At 34.6% G+C, this 13,356-nt stretch overlaps 2 protein-coding genes across 4 annotated transcripts; both read right to left on the bottom strand.

Moving 5' to 3' along the window:
• Positions 1-710: 710 nt before the first annotated feature.
• LOC116345925 (MOG interacting and ectopic P-granules protein 1) lies at positions 711-6,418 on the bottom strand. 3 transcript variants are annotated; one of them, XM_031775719.1, is made up of 8 exons: positions 5,759-6,418; positions 3,879-5,668; positions 3,522-3,752; positions 2,944-3,003; positions 2,240-2,521; positions 1,985-2,164; positions 1,509-1,886; positions 711-805 (listed from the first exon to the last, which is right to left on the bottom strand). In XM_031775719.1, the coding sequence occupies exons 1-7, from the start codon at positions 6,396-6,398 to the stop codon at positions 1,512-1,514; spliced, it is 3,558 nt and encodes a 1,185-aa protein (XP_031631579.1). In that variant the 5' UTR covers positions 6,399-6,418; the 3' UTR covers positions 711-805; positions 1,509-1,511. The 3 variants fall into 3 exon arrangements, with proteins under 3 accessions (XP_031631579.1, XP_031631580.1, XP_031631581.1); XM_031775720.1 differs by lacking the exon at positions 2,944-3,003; XM_031775721.1 differs by lacking the exon at positions 2,944-3,003 and having other exon boundaries at positions 3,642-3,752.
• A 58-nt stretch (positions 6,419-6,476) lies between these two features.
• On the bottom strand, positions 6,477-13,303 carry LOC116345926 (uncharacterized protein KIAA1143 homolog). The gene is made up of 4 exons (XM_031775722.1): positions 13,103-13,303; positions 12,883-13,015; positions 12,066-12,306; positions 6,477-6,617 (listed from the first exon to the last, which is right to left on the bottom strand). The coding sequence occupies exons 1-3, from the start codon at positions 13,208-13,210 to the stop codon at positions 12,104-12,106; spliced, it is 444 nt and encodes a 147-aa protein (XP_031631582.1). The 5' UTR covers positions 13,211-13,303; the 3' UTR covers positions 6,477-6,617; positions 12,066-12,103.
• Between the last annotated feature and the right edge of the window lie 53 nt (positions 13,304-13,356).

Raw genomic sequence — 13,356 nt, 5'->3', positions numbered from 1 at the left:
AAATTATCATTCCGAAAGCGGATTCTTGTTGAATTGGTTTTTCTTCTTCTTTTAGTTTTTGTTGTATAAGAATTTTGTTGGTTATTTGTTTGCGTTTGCCATACTAATCAATAGTATATAATTTTAATTCATAATCATATCAATAATAATAGACAATATTTTTTTGTTTGTTTGAACGTGGGTTTTTAATGGGATCGAATGCCTTGATGTTGATCCTTTGAATGAATTTGTAATTTGTTTTGTTTGTAGGTTCAGCATACGCTTTCAATTTTTAATATATCCAAAATTGTGTTGTATGCATTTATTGTTGTTGTTTTCTCCGTAATACAAACATAATATACATTATCGTCCATCCATCCGTATAATTATTTGGTCTCTTTAACTCAGTGAGCAAGAGAAAGCAGTTTCATATAAATGTCTCTCTAGGTTGTTTTTTTTTTTTGCTTTTTATTTTAATTTTTTATTATTATTACTCACTTTATCGACGTTTTTTTTTTAATTTGTTGTTTCAATTTTGCAATTAAACTTTTCATTTCTAGTAATAATTTTCATATGATCCTAAAATGTTATCAATTTAATTATTTTTAAATAAGTTTTTTTTAACGCTATTGTTGAATTAATCATAGCGTCAATATCTGCTTCGTAACATAGGACTTTCTTATCATTGTAATTTGCCTGTTTCAAATATTTTTATTTTCCGTTTTTTTTTCTTTAAATTTTTTTTAAATGTTAATTACAGATTTTGAAGGTGTTGTGGAACGGTGATTTCAATCGCATGTATTCAGTGCGCATTGATTACATAAATCTGAAAATGTTGAAAAAATGAAAAATATTTAATAATAATGAAAAGTGTAAAAAAATCTGACGAACAACGACTGATTCCTAACGGAACTGCCACATTCCAAGTCAGTAGAATACTCTTTTAGAAGAGAGTAGACTCTTTTCTCACTCTTTTCGTATAGTTTTATTCGACTCTCTTATCACTCTCATCTCACTCTTTTGCATTAAACACGTTTATTCAATTTTATTCCTTAAATGTGTAATATGCAGACATTATAATGAGATATTTTCAGCCAGATGAACTAGCTCAGCCAGATATCGTCAGGAGCTGAAATGGAGTGAACACAATCAAAGTGATTGTTATAGTGATTGTAGCAATGTAAGTGTAATTATAACCATAACAATCACTTCTATTGTTTTCACTCAATTTCAGCTCCTGACGATATCTGGCTGAGCTGATTCATCTGGCTGAAAATATCTCATTATAATGTCTGGTAATATGCATACACAACAAGCGTACTGTGTTTGATGCAAAAGAGTGAGAGAGAGTCGAATAAAACTATACGAATAGAGTGAGAAAAGAGTGTACTCTCTTCTAAAAGAGTATTCTACTGACTTGGGATATCGGTAATCGCTCGCTCTAGTGCAAAAATCAATATACCTCAAGCAATTGCGAGATACCAAGACATAAAATTGTGACAGTTCGATGAACGAAAAATCCTACGTACCTACTAATCAATGACATGACTTTCGATTTCCATCGATCGATTATTCCGCGATGCCGGTTGAGGTGTTATTGTTATTTCGTCATTTATTTTAAATGGTTGTTTTAATATTGATGCGCTGGCACCAGATGAACTGCTTCGATTGGTGCTGTTGCCAGTATTATTACCACCACTACTACTTGACGATGTTGATGATTTTGATTTGCTGTCATTGTTCGACTTTTTCGCAACCGTACTGTGGGCGGAGTATACATGATTTTCAAATTGTTTGTACATGCCAAATGTGGCCGTGCACACGGTACATTTGTAAGATAAATGGGCAGGTTTTAAGGTCATATTGTGCTCTCGGGACACGTGATTTAGTAACTTCCATTGATACATCTATGGCGAATAATTTTTATGAAATGACAGAATAGAAAAAAAGCATTACATTGATATATAGATATACCAGAGTCGAAATAAATATCAATTATACGTACTCTTCCACAAACTGGACAACGGCCAGCATCTCTACCCTTGTTGGCAGCTTCTTGCATTGAACTCGTTACCAATCCATGGGAACCGAGTAAATGTCGTTCAAGACCTTGATCGGTGAAAAATCGGAACTGACACTTTTGACAATTCAATGGTGGCCGATTATATATCATCTTCGGGTGAATCTGTGCATAAATAAATCATTTCGAAATGGCATAAATAAATGATCATATTGATAAAAAAGCATATTGATTTATTACCTTAACTTTGTGCATCCATTGCATGTGATTTCGTAGTTGATCTAAATCTTTGATCCAACCATCACAAATTTCACAAATAACAAATGATGCTTTGCCACCCTGGTTCTGGCCCGGTTTAGCTGTTGTGCCAGATGGTTTTGGCAATAATGACGCCGATTGCATTGCATTTGAAGCAGATAGGCCGGTTGTCGTTGAGTGTATGCCTGGTTGCGATTGTCGCGGTAAGGCTGTTATTGATATACTGGGCTGTTGCGAACTCTTTTGTGATTTTGATCCAGTGGGCTGAACGAAAGAAAATAAATTGTAAACAATTAAAATGTGTCACGGTTTCTTTTTCCATTGAAGACCAACAGATTTGACGTAGAAGTTTAAAATGACGATGAACGAAACAACAGAATGAATCTTAACACACAAATATAGAATGAAGATTAGTGTATAACTAATTTTGTTAAGAGCAAGTTTTATCCACAATTTGGTTAGTCAGAAATTCCATCAATTAAATTAGACACATCCAAGGATCCAAGCTACTATTTGTACTATTTGTATTAGCAATATATGTATGAAAAAGAATGTCCAAAGAAAGAAAGCACCCGATATAAATTCATTGTTAAATTGATTAAATAGAGGAAAAGCATTCAGATTTAGATTTTTTGTTTTGTTTTCAAAAAGAATTTATCTAAATCTGCTGAGAGAATCTCACCAACCTGCATAAGATTAAATGAATTTTGAGTATTCGGCATCAATGCAATTCCACTATTTGGTACCTATATACAACAGACACATACAGTGTTAGCATAATCAATTTAAATTACAGTTTCAAATGCAAATCATCATCATCATCAGCAAGCATGATTCGTTTCTTTATGTATGTGTGCGTGCCTTTGTAAATTGTATAAGAGATTAAAAACTCAGCATGATCAATGTTGAAATGCAGCATGATTTGAATACCGCTTAATCAATTTATGTTGAAAACGACATGCATATGAGATTGACACTTTGACACACACGGAACGACAAAAGATAACTTTGATCAGAAATTTCACGCGTAATCTAGTCGACAATTTGAACATGAATATTTAAAAAAAAAAACACAGGCAACAACATCAATGATATGAAATATTCGAAATGAGTTTAGTAAACGGTTCGTTTCATTTAATTGGAATAGTCGATATGATGATTTTCGTTTTGTTTTGTTGTCTTGCATCATTTGAAATTGAAAATCGGGTTTCTTGGATACATATGCTTGTTAACCATATATCGTTTCATGTACATAGATATGTACCTGAATGTATTGTCCGTGGTTTGACACTTGGAAGTTATTCGGAAGAACTACGCCTCCTGGATTTTGTGGTCGCATTGATTGTTGTTGCGTTCCTCGCATATTGTTTGCGGTTGGCATTACCTTGGTGATAGTTTGTGGTCGTCCACGATTCTTTACCGCACCAACATTCATCACTGTCTGTCTTTGCATTGCTGCAGCATTTGCGGCACGTTGTGCTTGCGCGGCCATAGCCTATGTTTTAAGAAATGCAACAAAAATCCATTTTAATTTTGAAAACAACACAAAAATGTAATTATATGATGAAAAATATGTCGATACAAATAATATGAAAATGATATTAATGAAATCGATACTCACTTGATAGGCATTTGCAGTTCCAACGAGACCGTGTCTTGGTTTGATGCGTGGTATTTTTGCTGGTGGATCCCAATCAAGTGGCGGTGCCAAATTCATTTCGGGTCGGAATTTTTTACTGCACACAACAGCATGACGCGCCAATTTCGATCGTCCATTATCTTCAAATGGACAATTCGGGCACTGATGTAATGGAATTGGCTTTTCTATTCGTCCCTGAATACAATGTAGATTATTTTTGTGTAACAATATATCGTACTGTTGTTTCGCCTCATACGCGCAGAAATTACATCTGTATTGATACACTTTGCCGGGGTGTGGCACCTCATAGTGATTTGCCATAACAAGCGCCGATTCTGATTTAAACACACAGTATTGGCATTTTTTTGTTTCAAATTTGAAAACATCGTTTTTGTCTTTGCTCAATTCTAAATTTTTCATCAATGAATTGATGGCCACTTGTATGCTCGGTGATGCTTGATTTCCCTCTCGGCTTAATTTTCGTCTTTGTTGCTTCAATAGATCCAATTGAACATATTCTTGCACCAAATTGACGCCAATATCACTAAAAAACTTTCCTAATGGACTATCAAAGTAATTGTTACCGTCTTTTTTATCGTCATTAGCTGGATCATCTTTTGTTAAATCTCGGCTTATGATATGTGTTTTGATCGCATCGAGATCAGCTTTTGCTTCTTTAATTAAAACTCTTGTATCTTCAGCATCTGAATCGGCTTCGTCGTCGGTCGACAGATCCGATTCATCCCATGAATCATCGGCATTTTTTGTTGGTTTTCGTTTTTTGCTCGCCGGTTTTTTCTCGCCAATTTCCTCATTTTCGGACTTTTTATCGTCTTTGGCATCTTCAGTTGGCTGCTGTTCATCTTTATCATTTTGTTCTTCCAGTTTTTTTCGCTCTTCAATTTCAACGCCCATTTTATGAACGATTTCTTTAAGATCTTCGGTTGGTGGTTTTTCATAAATGTAAGGAACTATAAATGACGGTGCTTCCAAAACGAACATATCATCGGTGAGTGCGGTTAGGACAGGCGCATTTAAGCCGGCCAATGTGGTCGATGTTGCCGCGCCAATTAGTTGATTATTACTATTGTTAGGTACGGGTGTGATCGATGCTCTCGATTCAATTGGATATACACTTGGCGCTACTGGTCCATCACCGACCGCCGTAACGGACACATTTGATTTGTTCAGTGCTTGCACATTTGCTGCGGTACCACGCGACAATATCGTATTTGTATCAATGATAACTAATGTTGGCTCTTTCGATGTCGTACTATCACCAGACTGCTTACGAGATTCGTTTGATAATGGATCAGTTAATCGTGGTCGTTTCGGCGCACTTTCTTCAAGTGGATCTTCGATTATCTCTTCAATATCATCATCGTATGCTGAATAATCTTCTCTAGCTCGAACTGTACTCTTTCGATTTCGATTCACTGATCGAGCTGCTACATTGCTGCCATCAGCTTTCTTATCGTCTTCAATTACAACACAATCTTCTTTATCGCTGAGAATTTCGTGCACTTCATCCTTATTCGGTAGCTCACTTTCTGAATCCGAGTCTACACTAACTGGCTTATCATCTTCACCGCCATTCGCATCATCGTCGTCATCGTCTACAGCAATACCATTCGATTGTCCATCATCCAATGCTTTGTTTTCGACATCTTTTAATGGATTTTCAACCGTTTTATTTGGCGCTTCTTCATCTTCGGAATCGGAAATTGCATGAATTTCATCATCAATGGAAATGGGATCTTTCGAAATTGTATCTAAAATGTATGAAATAAGTTTTAAGGATTACACATTTAACATTTCGGTTTTTTTTTTTCATTTTCTTGTTTCATTTCATGTTAACTAACCTTTTTTATCACTACTACTCGTTACTGTGGCACTTGTTCCATTTTCTGTGGATTGTGGTGGACTTTGATTTGTGCGCGTGTCCTCACCGACTTCACCGTCTTCACCGCCTTCATCGCCTTGACCATCTTCATCATCCATGGGCTCTGCATCAGCAGAAAGTGGATCACCAGAGATCACTTTTACTGTTGAATCATTGTCATCAATAATTTTATTTGACTCGGTATCATCGGCGTTTTCCAAATTTTCCGTTAAATCATTTGAAATTTCCTTTTCACTTGATTCTTGGTCACATTTATCTTTCGCATCGGGATCACCGTTTTCATGTGCCAATGATTCAACACTTTCAATTTGTATGTCATTTTCATTAGTTTTATCGTTACTAATCAATTCATCTGAATTACCGCTGCTATCGATTTCCATGACTTCATCTTTACTATCATTGACGGTTTGTGGTGATGATGATGATGTTGGTGGTGGTGTTTGATCTGAGCTATCAGCAGCATTTTTTGCTATTGTTTCATTTGATGTGTCCTGTGCTTCAACTTCCATTGCTTCATCGTCGCAATTCCCGTTGATGCCACCATTCATTTTCAAATCAGCATTTGGACTGTCTGCTGAATTTGTGCCAACTTCACCCATTTGATGTTGCGCAAACCTTGAACGCCTTCAAATTCTTTCTTCACGATTCAAATGTTTATTTTATTGTGAGAGTCTCAGTGTTTGTTTGTTTCGTTTTTGGTAATTTGTTCCGTGTTCCGGACTTTTTTCCGTATTCAATTCGAACAAATGAATTTTTTATGTAGTCAATTTATTGTTGAGTGCCGGATTTCAACTGTGGGGTGAAAACAAGACAAAAAACTAATAATAAAACAATATGATTTTTGTATTGCAATGTTTTGAAAGGATGGTTGTTTTTGAATATTTTGTTTGTCTATTTCTACAATAAACTAGGATTGATCAATATATCCCGAGTTGCATGTAAAAGGTAATCATTATAATCATTGGCAATGTTCAACACCATATGCCAATTCAAATGTTCGTTTGAATGTTGAAACCGTATTCATTATATACACGAAATACATGGGTAGAAGCATATAAGATCTTTTATTTACTCGTCACACCATTCAAAACCAAGACACTCGACACCAATACACTCACGCTTGCAGCAGTAACATTCACACATAGCCACGACTATAAATACATATAATAGCATGGGATAAGGGGACCGAGAGGAAAACACTGGGCATTCGATGTACTGTATTATGGTATATCTTTTGTGCTATGTTCGGTCTGATGACGATTTTGATTTTTTTTTCTCTGCTTTTATAAAGGAACGAGCGAACAAAGAAGAAGAAGAAGCAGGGATTGTGGGAAAAACACAATGACATGTTAATTGAAGAGTACTAAGAAAGGATCATTTTGTCTTTTGAAGATGAAAAAAAAAATGAATGCCAAAATGATGGATCTTATTAAAAATATGTAATATATTCCATTTTTCTGCAAGAATAAACACTCATTTCCACAAAATCACAAAATAGTGGTTTTTTTCTGCACACGTACACACATACACGAAATGTTTGTCGATACGGTTATTTGATGTTAACTTTTTTTATTTTGAAGAAAAATGACATCGGCAGACTGATTGGTTTTGTTGGTTATCGTCAATTTTGGAAACATTCTGATTGGAACATCTCGATTCAAACACTGTTTATTTTATATTAAAAATTTGAGGCATTGGGGTAAACAATACTTCATGTCACAATGATAAACCACACAAAAACCATAATTATGAAAGATCTTTTTGAGAGTGTACAATTTACAATCAGCTGATAATGCCATTAAATCAATTGCACTTCACATAGTCACCAAAAAAATTACGAGAGATTTGTTTCGAGAATTGGTTTCCGAAATGGAACGGAAACGGTGGCAAACGATTGAAAGAGAGAGAAAGAGATTTTCGAGTCGGGTGTCACATTCTCGGGTCTACTACACTCACGACAAGGCACAATTGGTTGGGTACGCCAAATTCATAAACGCCATCTTGAAAATGAAATCATGTTACGGGTTTGGGCCCCAATGCGGAGCACAACAACTGCAGCAGCTGTCGTTGCTTCACTTCACAGAATGAACAAAAAAAGACGACAGACACACACACACACACAAACACACACACTGATGACCAGTTTTATTGGCACACAATTTTGCTGAGCACACGATCTATACTCACAACAAATGGCAACAAATGGTTCCAACCAAATCACTCTTAAGAAAAATTCATTGAAACCTCTGTATCGGGAAGATTTTTTTTGTTAAAATTGTAATACGAATTGGAAAAAAAGCCGCTACAATAGCCACCGAATTAAACTACACAATATTTTATTTGATGAATTTGTTTCTGTTGTACAACTTAATTATATGACCGAGAATATTTAAAAAAAGTTTTTTGCCTTCTATTTTTTTTAATTTTAATTGAGAAGAGAGAGAAAAATAACAACTCACTGTAGGTCGGTACACACACGCACTACCACAAACGATATGGCCCATACACAATTACATACACAACAAGTTTTGAGAATGTACACACACATAAGCTCACAGTTGATCAAATCATAGCAGCATGCTTGGATAATCTTTCTATACACAAAAAAAAAAAAAATTCTTCTTCAAACCAATTTTTTATTGAAAACACTTTGCCTTCAATATCCTAAACACGTAATTTCGTATATAAATTCGTTGAATCGAATGTTTAAAAAAATTAATAAAAATAAATACAAACAAACAATAATTGATTTACTCACTAAATGCAATTTGCATTCTATTTCATTCGGTCGAACTAGAGTGAAGCAGCGTTGACGAATGTTTTTATTAATGAACTTATTAGAGCAGTAGACGTCAAGAACCCCTCAACATTGCCACCGAAAGAAAAAAAACATAAAATGGCGATTGCCGTTCACAGATCACGTGACGTACGGTTCTATGAAACTTTACCGCTCCCTGACGAACCGTTAAGCGTATAACCGGTTCAAAAAACTCAATGGAAATTTCTAATGGAAGGGAATCAGCGCACATGACGACGATGAATAATGACCACTTTGAATTATTGAAAATGAGTTTTTCAATTTGGGAAAAAATTCATCGACGAACAAATAAAAACGGCCAAAAAAACATTCAATTTCTCATTTGAATTTGAATTTATTTCAAATAAGATTTCAACAGTTACATGTGACTGTGGCAAAATAAAGCATACACGCTGAATGATTTTTAATGTACAACACACAGTTTCCATTCATAATGAGATTTTTTCGCATCACTTTTTTTTTTGATTATTTAAAATCGGTTTCGGATCTAAATTTCATTCCATTCATGCAGTATGTCATTTTTTTATGTCATTAAATGTTTTTTGGCAAATTTCCTATCTGTCTTTGTTCGTTACTGATATATCCGAATACCGCAAAGGCTGTCTGACAAATCATACAGACGACAATTACACATCGGATCACTCAGCGATTCAGTGTTGCTACGGCTGATATATTTGTTGTTGTTGCCATTGTTCTATGTACCAGTAACTGAAGTTGAACACATCAACGATGGCGCTCACTTTTAAATGTTTATGCCAATGAAGTGAACATAAATCAAATATTATAACTCCAGAATTTATCATATCTTTTTCCAAATGCTGCAAACAAAACTAATTGTTCAAAAATAAAAATAAAAACGATTTTATCGAAGACGGATTAGCCAATCTGGAATAGCGCAATCATCAAAAGCAAATTGCATATTTAACTGACCTATATCCTGGCGACAAAATGTTGATGGTCTTTGCCAAATGACAAATGTGCAACATTAAATTATTATCTCCTTCAAAGCATAAATTATCGTATGATTCTTAATTAAATGATCAATTTTCCAAAAACTGGCACATTCGCCGTTTCTGTAAATGTGGCAAAATGATTTGCGATTGCATTCACCTGCATTGTACGATAAATAACAATTATAACTAGTTCTCAATTTGAAGTCAATTAATAAATCTAACATTTTTTTACCGTGTCTATCTATTTTCTTAAGTTTATGTGATATGCGAAAATTTTGCGCATTAAATAATTAGCACATATACCGTACGAATATAAACGAGTAAGTAAGCATGTGTGTGTATTCTTGTGAATGTATGTGTGTGTGTGGCACAGACCATTAGCGTCATTTCGATTATGTATTTTCATTGTATAGACACTTTTGATATTCGTATAAAAGCGTTGGAAGCATTGGTGGTTCAACCAACACAAAAATAACCATTTTCTACAATTACATGCGTAAGCGCCTGAATCTATGTGCAAAGGTTTATGTACTGTACATTTTATGTATACATATGCAACTTTTACCGACTGTTTATTATTATTTCTAAATTCATTCGACAATACAAATATCTATGTCGATGAAAATAAAAATTCCATAATTAACAAACGAAGATATTTTATGAATACCAATTGATTACCAGCTACGGATTCTTTGACTAAGCGCGTTTTGTTGAGTCTATGATTTTTTTTTCTTCTCAAATGCCAAAAAAATGTTACAATAAATAAAGAATAGTTAGTGTATATATACGCGATGGACGTGTGATGTGGGACCGCAAATATACCATATACATTTACACTCTCTTTCACACACACACACACACACACATACACACACGCATACATACATTTGCCTAGGCACCAAACAACCGTTTTCCTCCGTAGCCACGCAATTGACACCGCTCTCTTTCTTTTTCCTTCTCTTTCTCTCTGTTGCTTTTGCTTTCTGGCCCTCTCCCTCCATATTCTCTTCTTTCTTTTTTCTTCTCTTTCCCTCGCACACATTACATTATATACTCAACTACACACTCATGGCAATAGTTTATAATGTGCACTAACTTTTAGTTAGTCGAATGAAAGTTATTTGGAGGATTCTCAAGAATGTTATCGAAGTGAATTCTTGATCAACACACCATCCCTCTATTGCTCTGCCAAACAATTTTCAAAAGTCTGCATCAAATATCAAATGTCTGTATCAATCAATAGTTTTCACATGGGAAGCGAGCCAATATGAAATTGAACGAAAAAAAGTTTTTTTTTTTTAATATTCCAAGAGTTCGATGGTAAAATCAAACACTTTCCATTCTATGATGGGCATAGGCATCATATATACACTGTGGAAAAGTGTGTTGATGTGTGCATGTGATACCACGTTGCTCATTTGTGCTACTCGAATACATGGAATCCCAACCGATTGGTGGGAAAAAAGAGACAGAGGGAGAATAGATAGAAGAAAGAGTAAAAAAAGAACTTTCAAACTTTTTGCCAAATGATAACATTTCTAAAGCATACCATTCTGAATTCATCAGAAGCGAGATTGAAATAAAGATAGGAAAAAAACGTACAAACAAAATATGAAGACAACGATGCGAAAAATCAACTATTGTGAAAATTCCATCATTTCGTCATGCAGCATGCATACATTTTGCACCCATACAATTACACATACACACACATTTATATACATAGAGAAAGAGAGACAGAGAACGAGAAGTACATGACTATGCAAGTCGCTATTAATGTTAACATTTAAACAGCTACTGTTATATAATCTTCTTATTCTATGTACTATGATAATTTTTACAAATTCCATATATGGCCCCATTTACTATTTCACCATCATCATGATGACGACGATGACGACCAAGAAGAAAATCTTATGCAAGAGGAAGAGGACGGAGATGGTTTTGTTCCAAGTATATCAATAACCGATAGTGTAGCTGAGAAAATGCTCTTCCTTGCCCTAATTAACACCGAATTATTTTCAATGCTCCCTTTCCATTCATTCATTCATTGTCATAGTTCAATGCTATTCCGAAAAGGAAATCACACATCATCAATATAATTATCAGATTGGAAAACTTTGGCCTAAGCAGAGAATATTTGAAGAATAGGAAAAAACATAATCATGTGTTGCCTGTTCCTTTTTAAAATTCAAATATCGATAAGAACGAAGAAACATACCAACAATATGAGACGCACAACATTTTTTATTAATGCTATAACATTCATGGGTAAACGATTCGGGATAACATTAAACTAAAGTCGAATCATGCGGACAAGAATCGTTGTTCCACTAAAACATGTTGTGCAATCAGAAAAAAGACTTTGAATTGGTTTCCTTTTTCTCAAATAATATTGATGGTGATGCATATTCTCCGAAGTTACTCATCTTTGGGCCCTTCAATGGAATTGAAGATTATTCAAATTACTGTTTAAAACTTTATACTATACTCACTGCCAAATCGATAGTTGAATTGTATTTGTTATTCAAAATTATTCGTTGTCTTCGTCCTCTTCGTCTTCAATCTGGAAAGAAAGTTTGCTTTTGCTAACTTCTGGACGCTTTTTATCTTTTTTCTTCGATTTTGTTTCGTTGCTGGATGATGACGATGCTGCTGGTGCTGCTGCTGAGTTTTCCGATGACTTTGATTTAAACACAATGCGCTGACTTAAATCGGCCGGTTTTTCGGTCTCCTCTGTAAATCGAAAAGCATTCCAAACAAAATTAAAAACTATAAACTGGATTAACCGTTCAATTAATTGAAATTGTTTATTCTTTTTTTATTGTTGTTTTCGATGCCCGGCGAAAAATATTTACTTACAACACGTGCTTGCAAACACAAATTTCGCTTACATTTTAATTCCAATGTATAGACGGAATTAATTTTGTAAACAAAACTTAAATACATGCACGCACAAAACAGAACGATATATGTACAAATCGGAATGAATTCGAAATTTATATACACAGAAGAGCAGTTTGCCGTTTATTCATGTGTGTATTCCATCGAATGTGCAGGCAAACTGTCAAACGTTGATGTGTGTTGGCTACACCTTAGCGCAAATGATTGAACGAAAACATCGTGCAAACGGTTCAACCGGTAATATATTTGAGCGTGCACCATTCGATGTGATAACTACACACATACATTTTCCTTGATTTTTTCTCTTCAATTTTCAACATCAATTAAAAAATTATTTCGCTTTCGTTTTAACACATGTATCGAATAAAATATTTTCTTTGATAAGAATAATCTGTTTTTTGGTTATACCTTTTTCAATTCGATTTTGTTCTTGCTCTGCTTCTTCGGCGGTTAAGTCACCCTTTTTAAGAACGACCACTTGTGGTGATTCCTCGTCACAATCAGATCGATCACTGTCGCTATCAAAATCTAATTTTTGTCGCTAAAATTGTTCGGTTCCATTTAGAAATTACAGTATTCACCACATGGAGATAGACAGAGAGAGATAAAGAGAGACAAAAAAGCATACCTTTGAATCAATCGTTGGTCCGCTATTGTAACCAATTTGTGCTTTTAATTGTTGCAAAAATTTTGGATCCGCTGGTTTGATATAACAGACTTTATTACGCTTGGACATTATTCATTTCTTTTTATAACACAATTTATTTATTATTCAAAACAAGATACACAGAAAAACGACACAAAAAACCAAATGATACAATAGAGCGATGAGATATGTTTGTACTTGCTGTCAATGTCAATGGACGCACGAATAACGAAGCG

Source organism: Contarinia nasturtii, unplaced genomic scaffold (assembly GCF_009176525.2).
Source record: "Contarinia nasturtii isolate CC-2019 unplaced genomic scaffold, AAFC_CNas_1.1 Cnas_scaffold_1371, whole genome shotgun sequence".
NCBI lineage: Eukaryota > Metazoa > Arthropoda > Insecta > Diptera > Cecidomyiidae > Contarinia > Contarinia nasturtii.
Note: the sequence above shows the minus strand (reverse complement) of the source record. Positions and strands in the feature narration are given on the sequence as shown.